Source organism: Microtus pennsylvanicus, chromosome 15, assembly GCF_037038515.1.
Source record: "Microtus pennsylvanicus isolate mMicPen1 chromosome 15, mMicPen1.hap1, whole genome shotgun sequence".
NCBI lineage: Eukaryota > Metazoa > Chordata > Mammalia > Rodentia > Cricetidae > Microtus > Microtus pennsylvanicus.
Genome location: NC_134593.1, coordinates 21071545 through 21088324, shown reverse-complemented (window position 1 = coordinate 21088324; position 16780 = coordinate 21071545). Strand labels below are relative to the sequence as shown.

At 44.6% G+C, this 16780-nt stretch overlaps 1 protein-coding gene across 2 annotated transcripts in view; it reads left to right on the top strand.

The window, feature by feature from the left end:
• Sgcg (sarcoglycan gamma) overlaps window positions 1-12036 on the top strand; it is a 33467-nt gene extending 21431 nt beyond the window's left edge. Inside the window, exons 6-8 of one of the 2 annotated variants that reach the window (XM_075949382.1) lie at window positions 655-727; window positions 6530-6653; window positions 9570-12036. In XM_075949382.1, the coding sequence (XP_075805497.1) occupies window positions 655-727; window positions 6530-6653; window positions 9570-9743 (371 nt within the window). In that variant the 3' untranslated portion in view covers window positions 9744-12036. The remainder of the gene's footprint in view (window positions 1-654; window positions 728-6529; window positions 6654-9569) is intronic. The other variant, XM_075949381.1, reaches the window with a different exon arrangement.
• Window positions 12037-16780: the final 4744 nt, after the last annotated feature.

Sequence of the window (16780 nt, the reverse complement as noted above, 5' to 3'; positions counted from 1 at the left end):
AGGCACTGCTAGACTATCGCAAGAACATTTGCTTGAAGGCAAGGAGCTGTTTGAAGTGTTTACATTGGGAACAGAGTGAGAGGTAGTATGGGTGCCATGCAGTGTGGCAGTGATGGGAACAATAGGATTATTCCATCATCTGAGAAGCCTGGGACCCTTCACAAATGCTCAATGAATCTATAGAATTGACCTTAAACACTTAGCGGCAAAGATGCAATAGTCTAGCGCGCACATCCCCTACACAAATAGAAGTGTTAATATTGCATTCCGTGTATTGGAGGGATCTAAAGGGAGCCTGTCGGGAAGAATGGAGCCACTGGAAGCCACCAGTACTGGGTTCAACACAAAGTGTCTGAGGTCCCAGACACTTTGATTTGGAATATCTGTCTGTGAATAGACACGAGAGGGATGAGAATTCCCTTGCTCTGTAGCTTGGATCATCCCTATTATAGAGGTTTCCGGAACTTGCATTTTGACTAGAGCCCACCACATGAGGCCAGTGCTGGAACTTTCCACTCTTGAAGGTTAAGCCTATCCTCAAAAACTCTGGATTCTGGGATTAGGGATGCTCAACCTCTAGGCTGGACTGACTGTTTAATTTGGCTGATTCCATTTCTTGTATTTTGTTCTGACACATCTCTGGGCTTTGTTTAGGGCCGGAAGGAGCTCTCTTTGAACACTCAGTGGAGACACCCCTTGTCAGAGCTGACCCGTTTGAAGACATTTGGTAAGGAGTTTGCTTCCAATATAAACAAGCTTTCTGATAGCAAACAAAGAGGTGTGCCTGCAGACAGATGCTCACAATGTCCCCATGTCACTTCTTCCTGCCTTAGCCACCTATACTGCCAGGGCTTTCAGCATATAACTAACTTGTTATTGCTTATTAGAGCCCAAGGCAAGTCCAAAGCCCTGGCAGGTCTAAACTTTGCTGTGGTTTCAAGGCTCTTCCTCTCTTGTCCACACTGCCTCTGGTCAGGCTGCATAGGACCACAGGAGTCTGCCGGTCACATGTCCGTCAGAGGGGTATTGCTCAACGGACACTGTTTAATATACTCTGCTGATTCCGCATCAAGGATGGGATGATGGGTGGGTGCCCTGGGCCCTATGTGGGCAGGACTGGGCCTGGCACTTCTCTCCCTTGCGTGCCTCCCAGACTTGAGCATCTACTACCCTTCCCACCCCAGGCGTTTGAACAAACGCTTCCCTCTGAGGGGTCCCTTCTGTTACACCACCCATCCCTACCCCACCCAAAAACAAGCCAAAGCTCATGGAAGAGGACAGTGCCCCAAACAGACTTTGAAATTTGAAATAAGCATTCTTGAAAGTGTCAATTTAATCCAAATTGTAGGTGCCCTTCTTCCTGTGTGCATGCACGTGGGTGTGTGCGTGCACATGTGTGTGTATTATATCTCACATGGATACTATTCATTAAGGAAAGAATGGTATAAATGCAATTACAGGATAAATTCATATTTGCAAACCATGTTAGAAAGCTTTGATATCTGTATAATTTTCCCTATCAGCCATTTTTAGCGCACAGTTCAGTGAACTGAACATCCCAAGCACTTTTGAATGATTGCCACAGTCCATACCCAAAGCTTTTCTTCTCTTTGAACTGAAAGAACTTTAGAAGTCCTTCATATTCCCCTTCCCATCTCAGCCTGGACCCACCACACCACTTTCCACCTCTGTGGACTTACTATTCTAAGCACCTCATGCAAAAGGGAGATACTGTGTGTCTCTTGTTGTGACTGCTTCCCTTGGTCTAAAGTCCTCAACTTTTGATGTATTTGCACACAGTGACTCTGACAGAGTCCATCCATAATTCTAGACTGTTAGCCATCATGTATCCACTGTTAATTCCACTAATACATTATTTATGTCAAAGGTTGAATGGTATTTTTTTAAAATAAATGGCCTATTATAATAAGGATGTAGAATGTCCCCTACAGGTCTGTTTATTTGGGCAGTTGGTCCCCAGTTGGTGGCACTATTTGGGGGAGGTATACAAACTTCAGGAGGTGGGACCTAGCTGTCAGGAATAGTTGGAGAGCATGCGGGTTATAACCAGGTTCTGACCCAAGTACCCCTTACTTTCTGGCCTATTAAGAAGTGAGCAAACCATCTCAAGCTCCCAGTGTCAGAGTCCTTGCTGCCCTGCCATTCCCTCCATGATGGACTCTACCTCCTCAAACCACGAGCCAAAAGAAATTCTTCCCCTTAAGTTACTTCTTTCAAGTGTTTTATCACAGAGAGAAAAAATGTAACCCAGAACATCCATGTCATTGCTTACTCATGAGGTCATCGCTGGGGTAATTTTACCATCGGGTTAGCACCCTTTGGAACCAGTTGGTAAATACAAAAATAAATGTTCCTCCAAGCCAATGAAACCCTAAAGTGCTACACACAGAGTTGAGTGGGTGGTTCTGGTGAAGATTCAAACACTACAGAAATGCAGATAGAAAAGATGGATTATGAAGTTTCAGACAGGCATGGGGATTCTATCAAAACTGAGCTGAGGCCATTTGTGTTATATTCTGGTAAGGACTCCGACAGCATTCTTAACTATACATGAATAATCCTAGCTCCTTGGCCAAACTAACTTCTCAATATTATTCCAATTTTATCCATCTAGAAATATTTGTAACAAAAAAATCAATAGTGATGATAATTGAATTGTAATAATGTTCATTAATTCTATAAGGGTCATGAGGTCAATATTAAAGAATTATCATTGAGGATGAGGAATATTTTCTTAAGGCATAAAATTATTTAATATTTTGTAAAGAAAATTTATTAAGACCCTCTTGAAATAAGAAATTTTAGAGATTCACTTTAAAGAGAATGCTAACATTTTAAGAAACTAGGCATCTCAGAGTTAAACATAAACCTATTGGCTTACTGACTCAATTTCATTTCTGTGGCTGTGATAAAATACCCTCACAAAAACAACTTTAGGGAGAGAGGGTTTGTTAGCTCACAGTTCTGGGGGACAGTCTATCATTTCGAGGAAGTCATGGTGGCAGGAACTGAAGCAGCTAATCACATCCACAGTCAAGAGCAGAGAATGAACAGACACAGACTTTCACTCAGCTCACTTTCTCCACTCATAGAGCTCAGGATCGCTGCCTAGGGAATGGCGCCACTCATAGCGGGCAGTCTTCCCATCGCGGTTAACACATTTTCTTCCAAACTACCATAGGTTTTGACAGGGATTTTTTTCTTTTATTACTATACAGGTCCTTTGAAAATTTATTAAGGCTTCCAGTTTTGTGTTTTTAGGGGATTTCTGTGTGTATGAATATTTCTGTGTGACTCTGTTTCTACACCCATATCTCATGCTTATTCTTTGGCTCTTTGTCTTCTGTTTATTTTGTCCTATTTCAATTTGTTTGTTTTTTGTTTTATCTTATTTTATTAGTATTCTTTATTTGCCTGTTGGTTTTATGATGAGAGAGAAAAGGTGTGGATTCTGATGAGAGGGAATCTTGGAGGACTTGGGGGAGAGGAACCATAATAAAAATATATTGTATTTAAAATCTACTTTTAATAAAATAAATAGTTTAGTTATGACATTTTGATATATCAATCCCAGTGCTCTTGGCTGCTATTTGCCCTTTACTACCTTCCCCATCTCCCCTTCCCCTCACACTGTCTCCCTCCCTCCTTAGATAGTCCACTTGTTTCTGTATCATATAGACAGATGAATGCACATGATATAAAACATGTCTTTTAATCTTTCTTTTCCTCTCCATTGCTCTCCTTTGCTGTCCCCGTCCTCTCCCAGCATCCTCCTTCTACTGTCATGTCATGGGAGAGAAAACATGACCACTGTCTGTCCTAGTCTGGCTTTTCCCACTTACATGATAATCTCTAGTTCTTTCTATTTTCCTGCCGATGTCATCCCTGCATTCCTTACAGCTGAGTAAGGATCCCCTCTTCACTTTTCTTCGTGTGTGTTTTCTTAGTGTGCTGAGCAATATGTGGGCATGTGTGTTGCAGAACGTGTGGAGTAACAAGATATCAATCAATACATCTGCTCTACACACTACGGTATGGTCCAGGAGTCTCAGGCAAGAGCCTGGAGATTTACACACACAGAGACAAACAGAGACACAGGGACACGGGTCATCCTTGATACAAGAATGCCAACTTTATTGTGCTCCAGGGAGGCTTATATAGGGATCCTTAACTGATAGCCACACCAGCTCTCGGATCTTTCAGCTGCAGGCCTCATCAGAACCCACTCCCCTGCCATCAGGGTCTCGTACTCAGAGCAGCTGCAGGCACAGGTAAACAAGTTGTTTTGCTCAGTTCACTCCAGCAGGCAAAGGGTCCGAGGCAGGCAAAGAAGGTCAAGGGGTAGGGGTTTGCAGCCCCAACAAGATACTAAGCCTTGGGTGCCTTGGTTCTAGGCTTCTTATCATATTTATTTAAGGGCTTTCAGACTACATGCTGGCAGACATCACCTTAGAGAGACTGAAGAGTTTTCAGATTCTGCTATATCTTTTGGGGCCCAGCTACTGGTGGTCAGGAAGGAGATATTCAACTATTCAACTTTTTTTTTTTTAACACAGTGGAAGCACCATGGAAAGAAAACTTTGTTTTCTTTGGTCACTGTTCTGGCTGGAATCCTAGGTAGCCATGATGCTGTTTTAATTCGCATTTCTCTTTGAGTGTTGTCTTAGTTTCTTGTCTTGTTTCTGTGATAGACTATCCTGACAAAATTCTCAAGGAAGAAAAGGTTTATTTCACCTCATTGTTAGGGAAGTCGGGGCCACAGACACCTGAAGCAGTTGGTCTGTTTGCACCTACTCACAATTAGGAAGTGGAGAGTTATGGATGCCTGTGCTCAACTTCCTTGATTTGTTTTGTATGACCACCCCCCGGGAATGATGGTTTGCTCAGTGAGCAGGTCTCCCCACCTCCATGAACCTAATGTAGATAGTCCCACAGGCATGCTCACAACCGCCTGTAACTCCAATTCCAGGGGATCCAATCCCCTCCTCTGGCCTTGTGAGGAAACCATACACATGGTGAACACAGACAGACAGCTCTCTCTCTCTCTCTCTCTCTCTCTCTCTCTCTCTCTCTCTCTCTCTCTCTCTCCTAAACATTTTCTGCTCTCATGGGAACATGTAGCAAATATCTTTGGCCTTAAATCTGTCTCTTTTGTTTCTTCCCTGTGAATTTGTATATTAACTAAATTCTTGTTGGGGAATATTATTTTAAGGTGTGTTGCCTTTGTTTATGCTGCATTCGTTTAACTCTCTGAAGCTGTGATTCTCTGCCTGTCTAAAACACTTGATGGTCCTAATAAAGAGCTGAATGGCCAGTAGCGAGGCAGGAGCAAGGATAGGTGGGGTTTGCAGACAGTATAAAGAGAAGGAGAAATGAAGAAAGGAAGAGGACAAGGAGAGGAAGACATCAGGGGCCTGCCAGCCACCCAGCTATACAGCAAGCCATGGAGAAAAAAGTAAAGAAAGGTACACAGAAATGAAGAGAGATACAAGCCCAAAGGCAAAAGAGAGTCGGGATAATTTAAGTTTAAAAAAAAAACTGGCAAGAAACAAGTCAAGCTAAGCTGGGCATTCATAATTAAGAATACGCCTCTGGGTATGATTTATCTGGCAGCTGGATGGTGCCCCCAAAAGGCCAAAAGAGTAAAACATCACACAACAATGCTGTCACCGTTTAAGCTGTCCACCCATGGCGTTTTCTTCTGCAGTGCCACGATGACAGCTGTCTGTTGGCTGCACCTCTGCACAGAGGACACTGATCTCATAGGCTGTCACTGGTAGGACACGTGTTTCTCTGCTACTCACTGTGTAGGATAGTTGTTATCAACGTGACACAACCGGAGTCACCTGGAAAGAGGCACTGCCTTCATCAGACAGACCTGTCAGCATCTTTGCAGGGCATTTTCTTGATTGACGATTGACTCGGGAAGACCCAGCCCACATGAGCAAGCCATCCCTGGGCAGCTGGACTACGTAAGAAAGCAGGCTGAGCAGGCCACGGAAAGCGAGCCAGTGAGCAGCATTTCTCCATGGGCTCTGCTGGAGTTCCTGCCTCGAGCTCCTGCCCTGGCTTCCCGCAGTGATGGACTGTAAGCTGTATGCTGACATAAAGCCTTTCTTCCCCTAACTGCTTTTATCACAGCAATAGAGAGCAAACTAGAACATTCACCATTTCTGAATGTATGTGTATAGAACACGTCAACATTCATGAGTGACATCAAGTTTCTTGAAGAGTCTGCGTCCCTTGTCAGTTACACTTCTATTAAGCCATGAAGGTTTGGTGTGCAAGGTTCGGTAGTTTATTTTCCTCCTTCATTCGGTTGGTCCTCCCTGTCCTAGAACTGCTCACCTGGAGCTATCCTCCCACCTCAGGCTTCTGAGTATCTCAGAACTGCTCACTGGGGCCCTCCTAATACCTCAAGTTCTGAGGAGCTTGGGCTCAAAAGCGTCTTAGCTGTTGTCCCCAAGTGGTTCAACGGTGGCGTCTAACATCTTTTTCCTCATTTCAGGTTAGAATCCCCAACACGGAGTCTAAGCATGGATGCCCCAAGGGGGGTTCACATCAAAGCGCACACTGGAAAAATGGAGGCTCTTTCTCAGATGGACATCATCCTACGGAGCAGTGACGGAGCGGTGAGTACAATGAAGGAGTGCTGAGCGACTGTGCGGCTGAGGCACCTGCACGCTGCACCCACCAGGGCGTCAGTGTGCTAACCTTCTGCTGGCCTGTAAGGAGACTGGAGGAGAGGCACAGCATAGGCGGTGCGGAGGAAGAACTGAGGACACGTCAGTACTGGGAAGGGTCACAGACGGTTGGGCTCATTCCACGGTGGGCTCACTTTCTTACACCGGCACCACTAAGTCCCTGTTTCCAGTTGTGAGAAAGCACTGTAGACTTTGAGGAGGTGCAGACATCAGGTTTTGCATTTCCTGGTGACTCGGTGTTTCACAGCATGGCTGTTATTGGGGTTGTGTATAAATGACAACCGTCCCTTCTTGTTGCCCAGAGCACTATGTTGTAGGTCACTAGCCTAGGTCATTAGCACTGTGGGGTGCATGGTTACATGCTCGCTCTCCAGCTCTGCCCTGGCTTGCACCAGGGACAGTCAGCAGAAACTGTAAAGCATAGTGCAAGCCATGCAGGGTGCAGGGGAGCTGCAAGTCCAGCAGCCCGGGCCTCTGTGGGTCATCCATCAGTCCTCTTTCTGGAAAGTCTGCTGGCCCTCTGCGCCTGTCTCCTCATTAAACAAAGGGGGGAAGTGCTTGATCGTGCCTTGTGGTCTTGAGGCACTTGTGAAACATTTTGAAATGACGTTCATTTAGCATGAATGTAGTTAGGATGCACACAGTGCTGTCCTAAAGAAGGTCAGGTATGTGGCCAGAACCCAATCAATGACGGCCCACAGAGAAGATGTGAAAGACATCTACAAACTGAAACTTAGGAGCTTATGGGATCCAGAGCTGCCAAAGTCAGAGATGGAGCCAAGGATTCTAAAATCTTACTATGGAGACACGGTATCCCCACGCACTGCACACAGCTTCAATGACTATTGAGACATGGTATTATCATGCACTGCACGAAGCTTCAGTTACTATGGAGACACAGTATCACCACACACTGCACACAGCTTCAGTTTTTAAATTTTCACCGTTCCTACTGTGAACCAGGCAGCAATTCTTCAGGTAGCACACAATGAGACCTTTAATTCCAGCTTGCATTCCCCATGACTAGGAGCTGGACAGAGGGAGGACAGAAGTCTGGACTCCTGCCTAACATGCTGAACAGTAAAATAGTGTAGGCTGTCAGTGGAGGAAAAGAAGCTACTGGACAAATTAACCTACCAACTGCAAGACAGGAGAGGGCAGAGATGCTGAGGTAACAGCCTCCCAGGGAAGAGCAAGTACTCAAAGACCCCCCTGGCATGGCACGGTGCTCACTGGATTGCCTCTGCTCTGCTGCTATGCAAAGCCACACAGTGCAGGCTGTCTGTCCCGCAGCCAGCAGTGCTCTGACGGCTCATTAGCATATGGGAATTCATGGATGAGAGCTATAGGAATCAAAGAGAGCTCCAAGCTGGCTGACAATGAAGACATTATGCCAACCTACAAAGCACTGAAACTTCCTTTTAATGAGTGGGTGTTGGGAGGAAGGGGCAACCCACTCAAGGCCACTGTTCTCATGTCCTTAGGAGAATGGTCCCCTGCCTCAGCAATGGCTCTTTGCACCTATTTAACAAACCGGGTTGTTCCCATGGCCCCTGCCCTGCTTTAGTCTTAAGGCCTGCTGCACTCAGCACTCAGGAAAAGACAGAAGGATTTTGTTTGTTTGTTTGTTTATTAAAGATTTCTGCCTCCTCGCCGCCACCACCTCCCATTTCCCTCTCCCTTCCCCAGAAAACTCCCCCTCCCTCAACAGCCTGAAGAGCAGTCAGGGTTTCCTGCCCTGTGGGAAGTCCAAGGACCTCCCACCTCGACAGAAGGATTTTGAATAATGTTAAGAGTTTAGGGAAATGGTTGGCAGCTGGAAAGGTGAATTCAGTTGTCTCTTCTAGGAAAACAAATCCCAGGTAAAGTCAGGATAAAGTCGGACATCTATGAACCCATTTCTGTGGACTGAGTGTCATTCCAGGGGGGAGGAGACAGTTCAGCATAAATTCACACACCATCACAAGTGCGAATCGGCATAGCAAGCCTGTCAGTTTTGCAAATAACTTCAAAAGACAGTTTTTGAGGAGTGTGAAGTTGTTTTTACTCTTAGTTCTTTGGGGGCCGCCACCCAGCTCCCAAATAAATACCTGGAGTCTTATTTTTACTTATGGATGCCCACCTTAGCTTGGCTTGTTTCTAACCAGCTTTTCTTAAATTATTCCATCTTCCTTTTAGCTCTGGGCTTTTATCTTCTCTATTCTACATACCTTTCTTTACTTTTTACTCTGTGGCTGGCTGGATAGCTGGGTGGCTGGCCCCCATGTCCTCCTCCTTCTCCTCCTTCCCCTCTTCTCGCTCCTCCATCTTTTCTCAGATTTTTCCTCCTATTTATTTTCTCTGCCTGCCGGCCTGGCTTATCTTTCCTCCTGCCTTGCTATTGGTCGTTCAGCTCTCTATTAGATCAATCAGGTGTTTTCAACAGGCGAAGTAACCCAGTTTCACAGAGTTAAACAAATGCAACATAAAAGAATGCAATACATCTTTGTATCATCAAACAAAGGTTCCACAGCATAAACAAATGTAACACATCTTAACACAGTATTCCACAACAGGAGCGAAGCAATGCAGAATTGAAAAGCAATCTAATTTACTGAACTAATTGTAAAACGATGGGTCAGTTTTCCTAGCTAGGGAGTCAAAGAAAATATGGCCTCTCCCCACATTGGAGGAGCGTGTCAGCTCCAGGCCATTTTGAGAGGACTCCAATACAGGCAGGTACCCAGCTTGGTACCCAGCTTGTTTTCAATGGGAGAAAATTACCTTTCTTGGACTATGCTGTAAATGTCCCTTGAGCAGTTCGTTCCTCCTTCCTCATGTCTCATCTCTCTCTCTCCCAAACAGCTGGTTCTTGATGCTGAAACTGTGGGTTTGCCCAAGTTGAAGCAGGGGACACCGGGTCCCTCTGGCAGCTCTAAGGAATTCTATGAGATTTGTGTGTGTCCTGATGGGAAGCTGTACCTGTCTACGGCTGGTGAGGTCACCACCTGCGAGGAACACAGCCACATCTGTCTCTGACCGCTACCTCTTCTGCAGGGCACCGATGTCGTCTTGGTGAGCTGAGCTGTGGCCTCAGCCTTCATGTCCCCCCAGCTGGATGGGAGCTGGAGGAGGCCCTGCTAAAGCCCTCAGAAGCATGCAGGGGGAATGTTACAATGGAACTGTTGGCCTAAACGGCCTGGTTTCAGAATGGCACAGAGAAATGTCAAGAACCTAGTCACTGGATTTTCCTCTTTCTAGGCCCCTCCACGTCTCTCATGTTGAACTGCTATCTGGAAGCAATGCATCACACTAAACAGCCAACATCTCTCTCCTCACACACATTCAGCCGGCTGGTGGATTCTAGAATGCCCCAACCCCGCAAGCCCTTCCTTTATATTAAACCTCAGGTGCTCCTTTCAGCTAAGTTCATTGTCTCAGGTTTTACCAAGAAATCTCCAGGAGTTTGAGGTTGATAGATTTCAATACATAGTTAAGGGAAAAAACTACAAAAAATTAGTCATGCTTTTTTATATACAAACCAATGAGCAATAAAAACAACATTTTTTTCAGACCAGAATTTATAAGTGTCTTACTTTATTTAATGATCATAACTCTAAAATGTAGAAAGTATTAATTGTCCTCAAATTATTGGTGGTAAAGGCTCAGGTTAGTCGGTCATAAGGCACAGGGTCCCAGGTAACTATTGAGATTAACTCAAAATGTGACCCTAAATTGCTATGGCCATTTTGACCTGGAGAACTCCGATATACTCACTCCACTCAAAGCACTATGACAGCTGTATGCATAGATGTATAATGTTAATTGACAGATTTAGCAGGTGCCCAAGGGCTTCTGTCTCCAAGGATCAAAGGGAGTGGTGAACCTCTGCCTTCCAGGCCTAGTGCTGACTTCCACAAACAGGAGGCTGGGTGCAGCGGCGTGGAAGCAGTCATGCAGTGTGTGAATGTATACAGTGCCATTGTTACATAGGTTGATAATAACGAAACACAGTGCATATCTTGGTCTCTGTGGAGGCCCTTCCGGACAGTGAAAATGTCTGTCATGGGTCTTGAGAAATGACTCAGTGGTTAAGAGCACCCTTCTCTTGCAGAGAGCCAGGTTTGTTTCCCAGACCCCGAGTAAAGCAGTTCACAAATGCCTGTAACTGCAGGTTCAGGGGTACCTGACTCCTCTGGCCCCCATATCCAACACAGATACATCCAAGTACATAGAATTTAAAAAGTATTAAGGTCTTTTTAAAGTGCCCATCATTTTTTGAAAAGGTGGCAGAAGTTGCTTGTTTGTTTTGCAGTTTTAGAAGAATCTCAGTTTAAGACCGAGTGAGACCAGCTCTCCTGCAGCTTCTCGCCCACAGATCTGTAACATTAACACAGGTCAAATGTGCCTTTTCGTCTCAGAGCCAGGGGAAAGAAGTGAATTTTTTAAGATGTACTTATATACATAGCATTCTGCCTGTATGCATATCTGCAGACCAGAAAAGGGAACCAGATCTCATTACAGATGGTTGTGAGGCACCATGGGGTTGCTGGGAACTGAACTCAGGACCTTTGGAAGAGCAGCCAGTGCTCTTAACCACTGAGCCATCTTTCCAGCCAGAAAAGTGAACCCTTTTAATGCTTTTTTTAATAAAGTGTTTATCTAATGCTGTCTTCCAATCCTCACTCTAAGGGCAGCACACAGCACACAGGAAACAGCAAAGTAAAACACAGTGCTTCCTACGGCACTGAGAGCGAACACCTGAACACACAGTGTTCCTGGATACAGGGCTGGGCACTGTTCATCTGGGTTCTATCTTGATTTTTTTTGTAATTTCTGATTTCTGTGACACGTCAAGGTCAGTCAGTTCCATGCTTGTACTTAAACAATGTCTTCAAGCCCATATGGCCTAACACAGGATTACATATATAAGTAAACTTTTTCTCATACAAGTCCACAAAGGCTCCATTGGTACAGTGAGGTCGAAGAGAAAGCATGAGAGTGGAAAATAGGATCTGGGAGGTGGCTCTGAGAACTGGAGTCCAGATTGCAGAACCCATTAAATGACAGGTAGATGTGGCCACCCACCTGTGACACCAGCCTTGGAATGCAGAGGTGGAATGCCCAGAGCAAGCTGGCTAGTGAGACTAGTCCTACCAGTGAGCTCTGGGTTTGGCTGAGAGAGAGACTGTGCCTCAAAAAATACAGTGGCAGAGCATTCAAGGAAGATTCCTGGCATAAAAACCTTGAGCCTCTATAAGTGCGTGCGGGCGCGCGCGCACGCGCACACACACACACACACACACACACACACAGAGAGAGAGAGAGAGAGAGAGAGAGAGAGAGAGAGAGAGAGAGAATGAGAGAGAGAGAAATAGAGAAACATTATTTTTTTGTGTGCTTCTTGGCTTTATAGACTCCTATTGGAAGATTATGTGCATAGAAGACATTCTCCAGAGTGATAAGTACTTTATCCTTTGTTAGGACCAAAAACTTTAGATGGACCCTAATATAAAATTATAGATACATGTAATTAAAATTTTCTCACATTCAAGAACATACCTATGCTTATTAAGACTAATCCTTGGATCTGGGTTTGTTTTCTTTCTTTCTCTTTTTCAAATTGACACAAGATAACGTTATCTTAGAAGAAAGAATCAGACCTGAGACAATCAATCATTTCATAAGATTGGCCTGGGGCAGAAAGATGTTAAGAGTCAGGGCGTTTAATATGAGACTAAAATAAAAAAATGAGTTTGAGAGAGAGCAAGGAGGGGTATATGTGACGGTTCATAGGGAGGGAAGGGAAGGGAGAAATGATGTAATTATATTATAATCTCAAAAGAGAAAAAATATTGGCTCGTAGGCAAGCCTGAAGAGCATTTTAAATTAGTGACTAATGTGGGAGGGCCCAGGCCATTGTGGGTGTTGCCAGCCCTTTACTTCTGTTACTGGGTTGCATAAGATAGAAATCTGAGCAACTCATGGAAAGCCAACCAATAAGCAATGTTCCTTCATGGCTTCTGCACCAGCTCCTGCCTCCAGGTTCCTGCTTGACTTTCTTCATGATAGATCATGACGGGGACATGTAAGCTGAAATAAACCTTTTCCTCCATGAGTTACTTTTGGTCATGGTGTTTCATCACAGCATTAGAAACCAAGACAGAAATTGGTATCAGAAAGTAGATGGTTTTGTGATGGACCAGACCATGTGTTTCGGGAAGATCATGGAAGGACTCTGGAACTTAGAACTAGAAAAGTCATTGAGTGTTCAGGGCTTAACGAGCTGTTGTGGGAACTCAAGACCATGCTGAGAGCAGTGCAGATGACGGAGGCCTGGCTTGCGAAGTTGCGGAGGGAGTTTGAAAGTCCCTTAAAGACTTTATCAGGCTGATCATGTAACCGTGGATTAAGAACCACTAAGATGAAAACTTTGCTTTGCTGGGACAGTTGACGCTGGTCACCTGGGACTGAAGAATCAACTGTGATTAAGACGAGACCAACATCTCTGAGGCAAAGTCTTCAGGAGGAAGAAGAGCCTTGGCCCGCTCCAGATCACAGCTCTTTGTGTGCCAACACTGAGGAAACATTTCCTAGAAGATTTTGTTTCAATTACGCCTGTCTATCTTTGTCTTTCTCTCAAATCAAGGTCAGAACACAGAAGCTGTGATCCAGAGGGGGCCAGGCTGTACCTGGACTGGCAGCTGAACTTGGCAATGTGTAAGTCTCCCAGGTCTCTTCTCCAAAGAATGTTCTCAGGGAGAACAGCCAAGGGCAGTGGTTTGGTACTAGGAGAGGTCATTGATGAAGGTGCAGCCTTGATTGCAGTAGAAGTCCCAGTATTAAAGGGGTCATAAGAGAGAAGTTGAGGTTTGGCATCATGTGTCAGGATCAGGGTCCCTGAGGAAGAGTCCAGCAGAGGTTACTGATAAAGGTACAGCCCAATTGCAGCAGAGACCCCAGAATTTTGCAGATGCCAGTTCCATGAGACAGTCACCAAGGACAGCAGCATATGTGGAGTGGAGCCAGGCTGAGCCTAGAAAGCAAGTCACATGTGCTGTGGATGGCAGAGCCAGAGAAGATGGTTGCAAGGGCAGTGGTTTTGTAACCTAACGAACACAACAGAATTCAGGCTCTAACTCCCATAGCATCCTGTGTAATGGACACTATGGTGATTTGAGTAAGAATGGCTCCCACAGGCACATCTATTTGAATGCTTGGTCATCAGAGGGTGGCAGTACCTGAAAGGGATTAGGAAGTGTGGCCTTGCTGGGTAGGTGTGGCCTTGTTGGAGGAAGTGTGTCTCTGGGGGTGTGCTTTGGGGTTTCAAATGCCCAAGCTAGATGCAGTAGCTTTCTCTTCCTGCTGCCTGTGGATGCGGATGTAGAACTCTCAACTACTTTTGAAGCATCATGTCTGCCTGCATGCCGCCAACTTCCTGCCATGACGATAATGGCCTAAACCTCTGAAAATGTTTTCCTTTAGAATAGTGGCTATAGTCATGGTGTCTCTTCACAGCAATAGAACCTAAGACAGAACTCATTGACTATGACACACACTGATTTCTGAAGGCTGCCAGGCTCTTGTGATAGGGCAGAGCCATGCTGGCTGAGCCCTCCCTCAATTAACCCATCAGCCAGCTGTCTTGGGGGAACAGCAAATGAAGGCAGAATGCCTCACGTATGGTTTTCAGCATATCTGTTTTGTGGTCCCTGATTCAAAATAACAGTGGGTCTAGACTGGTTTAAATTTCACTATCTACATTCTTATAGCTTAGAACACAATGGACTTTGCATCAAGAACAAGCCAACAATTTAGATGGTGTGAGCACTGTGTTGAGAAGCACACTGTTGACAGAGTAAAGCACAAGTTCATTTCTGGCTTCTTAGAGGCTATGGCACACGGAATACTCCTTTCTCTTGGTCTGTTGGCTAGCAGTCTGCAAGGACAAAGGGGCAGAGGAGCAACAGAAAGCTTTGTAAGAACTGTGAACACAGGTAGAAATAGCCTTCCAGGAGATAGCTTCAGTGAGATAGTTCAACTTTTCCAGAGTGAGGGGAGATATAAAGGATCAGGACAGAGACTGGGATATCAACTAATCTACATTAAACAGCCTGTTCCTATCAAGGCTCCCAGTACAAGTCTGATTACCATATGGGCAGCAGAGGGACTGTGTCAAGGGTCACACCAGCGATGAGTCAGGCATCCAGGCCTAGAGACATTCTCCAGATAAGGTCAGGTAGAGTGCTGGAGTCCTCCAAGTTGCTAAGCTTGGAGAGAGCTATCAGGCCATGGAAGACTGTAACCTCTAACTAGCAGGGCCTCCCAACAATGGTTTTGTATTCAGAGGAGGTAGGAAAGGGCTTTCCTGAATTCTGTCCCACTATTCACTACTTACACTCATAATCTTAAATAAAAGTTAACGAATTTGGCTTTAGAACGTATGCAGATTAGTTTTATCATGTTGCTACATAAATCATCCCAGGCTTTGGTCTGAGTGAGACAGCCAAGCTGGAATGCCCTCACCACATCCCCAGACCTAACACAGGGGACACACCCTGTAACCCACTCTGATAAATCCCTAATATATAAGTATATATTACTTCATTCTGTCAGTTCTTGGAGAACCCTAATAAAGTTTTTTTTTAAATAAATGAAGTATAACCTTAAGTCATATTAAGATAAATGGGCAACAAGTTTAGAAATCAAAGAGCTGAGAAATTCTGTCTGTAGAATGTGCCTTAGTTTCTCAGCCTTTCCAGCCTTTAGGTGGACCATTAGATTCTAGACTTCTGCCCAGTTGCCAAGCAATGTCAAGCAGTGAATCTCCTCACATACACACTACTGGTTCTGATACACGATAACTAAAATCTTCCATTACTGCTATTTTCTATCAGAACTACGGATGTATCATGGGGTTGTATAAGATTTAAGAGCACAGTTTACAAGCTGCGTTGATGGAATAAATGTTACTCATCACCAAGTCAACTAAACATTTTCCTGGAATACTTCTTGGGCTCAACATCTCTGCTCTCCTCTCTGCTGTACTGATTGTAGTGCACAGGCAGTGCACAGGCTTGCCTGTTTCAGCCAGGACACCCATCCTTGCTGGGTGCCCTGCCTCATCCCCAGTGAAGGCATTGCGATCTTAACCAAGAACTACTCAAAAGTACCTGCTTCAAGCATTCAGTTTCCATTATCATAAAAAAAAAGAAAGAAAAAGAAAAAAGGCAAATGGGTTTTTAAAAGCTTAAGACAGTAAAATATACACATGTATTCTGGGCAAAAATTCTTTATTCTCAATTTCAAACTCTAAAATTATCTGGCAGAGGGGGCGGGGAGAATACTTTTCAAATACACTTGCTGCTAAGTTAGTGTTGAAACCTGATCTCAATTCTGCAAGGCTATTTATGAAGATTTCATAGTTAAGCTAGGGTAGATATTCACAAGCTCACTGCAGAAGATTGCAGGGTGTTGTCAAACCCCATGAAGATGTTTCATTAAAAGCAGACACGATCTCACAGGCCTAGAGAGATGGTTCAGCAGTTAAAGAGACATGGCTGCTCTTCTGGAGGACCCCAGTTCAATTCCCAGTACCCACATGGTGGCTCCATACCACATTTTTTTTTAACTCCAGTTCCAAGGGATCTGATTCTTCTAGCCTCCATGGGCACTACACATACATATGTGGTGCACAACATGTATGCAAGTAAAATACCCATGCACATAAATAGTAAAATAAAATAAAAATAAATCTAAAAATTAAACAAACAATCTAACATGCTCTCAGATTAACTCACTGAAGAAAAGATGAAATGCAACTGGACCCGATACTTCATATAACGGGTTGTGAATCTGAGTTGTTTTGTTTGTTTTCAACTAGATCAACTATCCCAAAGGCCAGACAGAGTTTTCTGTATAGTTTTAGTGATGGTAATTCTAAGTGCTGAATCTAAGCATCAAACAGCATACATTTGATAAGAAAAGCAACATTGGGTAGCATCACAACAGAATGTTTAACCCTCTATCACTTACCTTCAGAAGTCTGGTGCCTGAGGGACAAACCATTTCCCTAA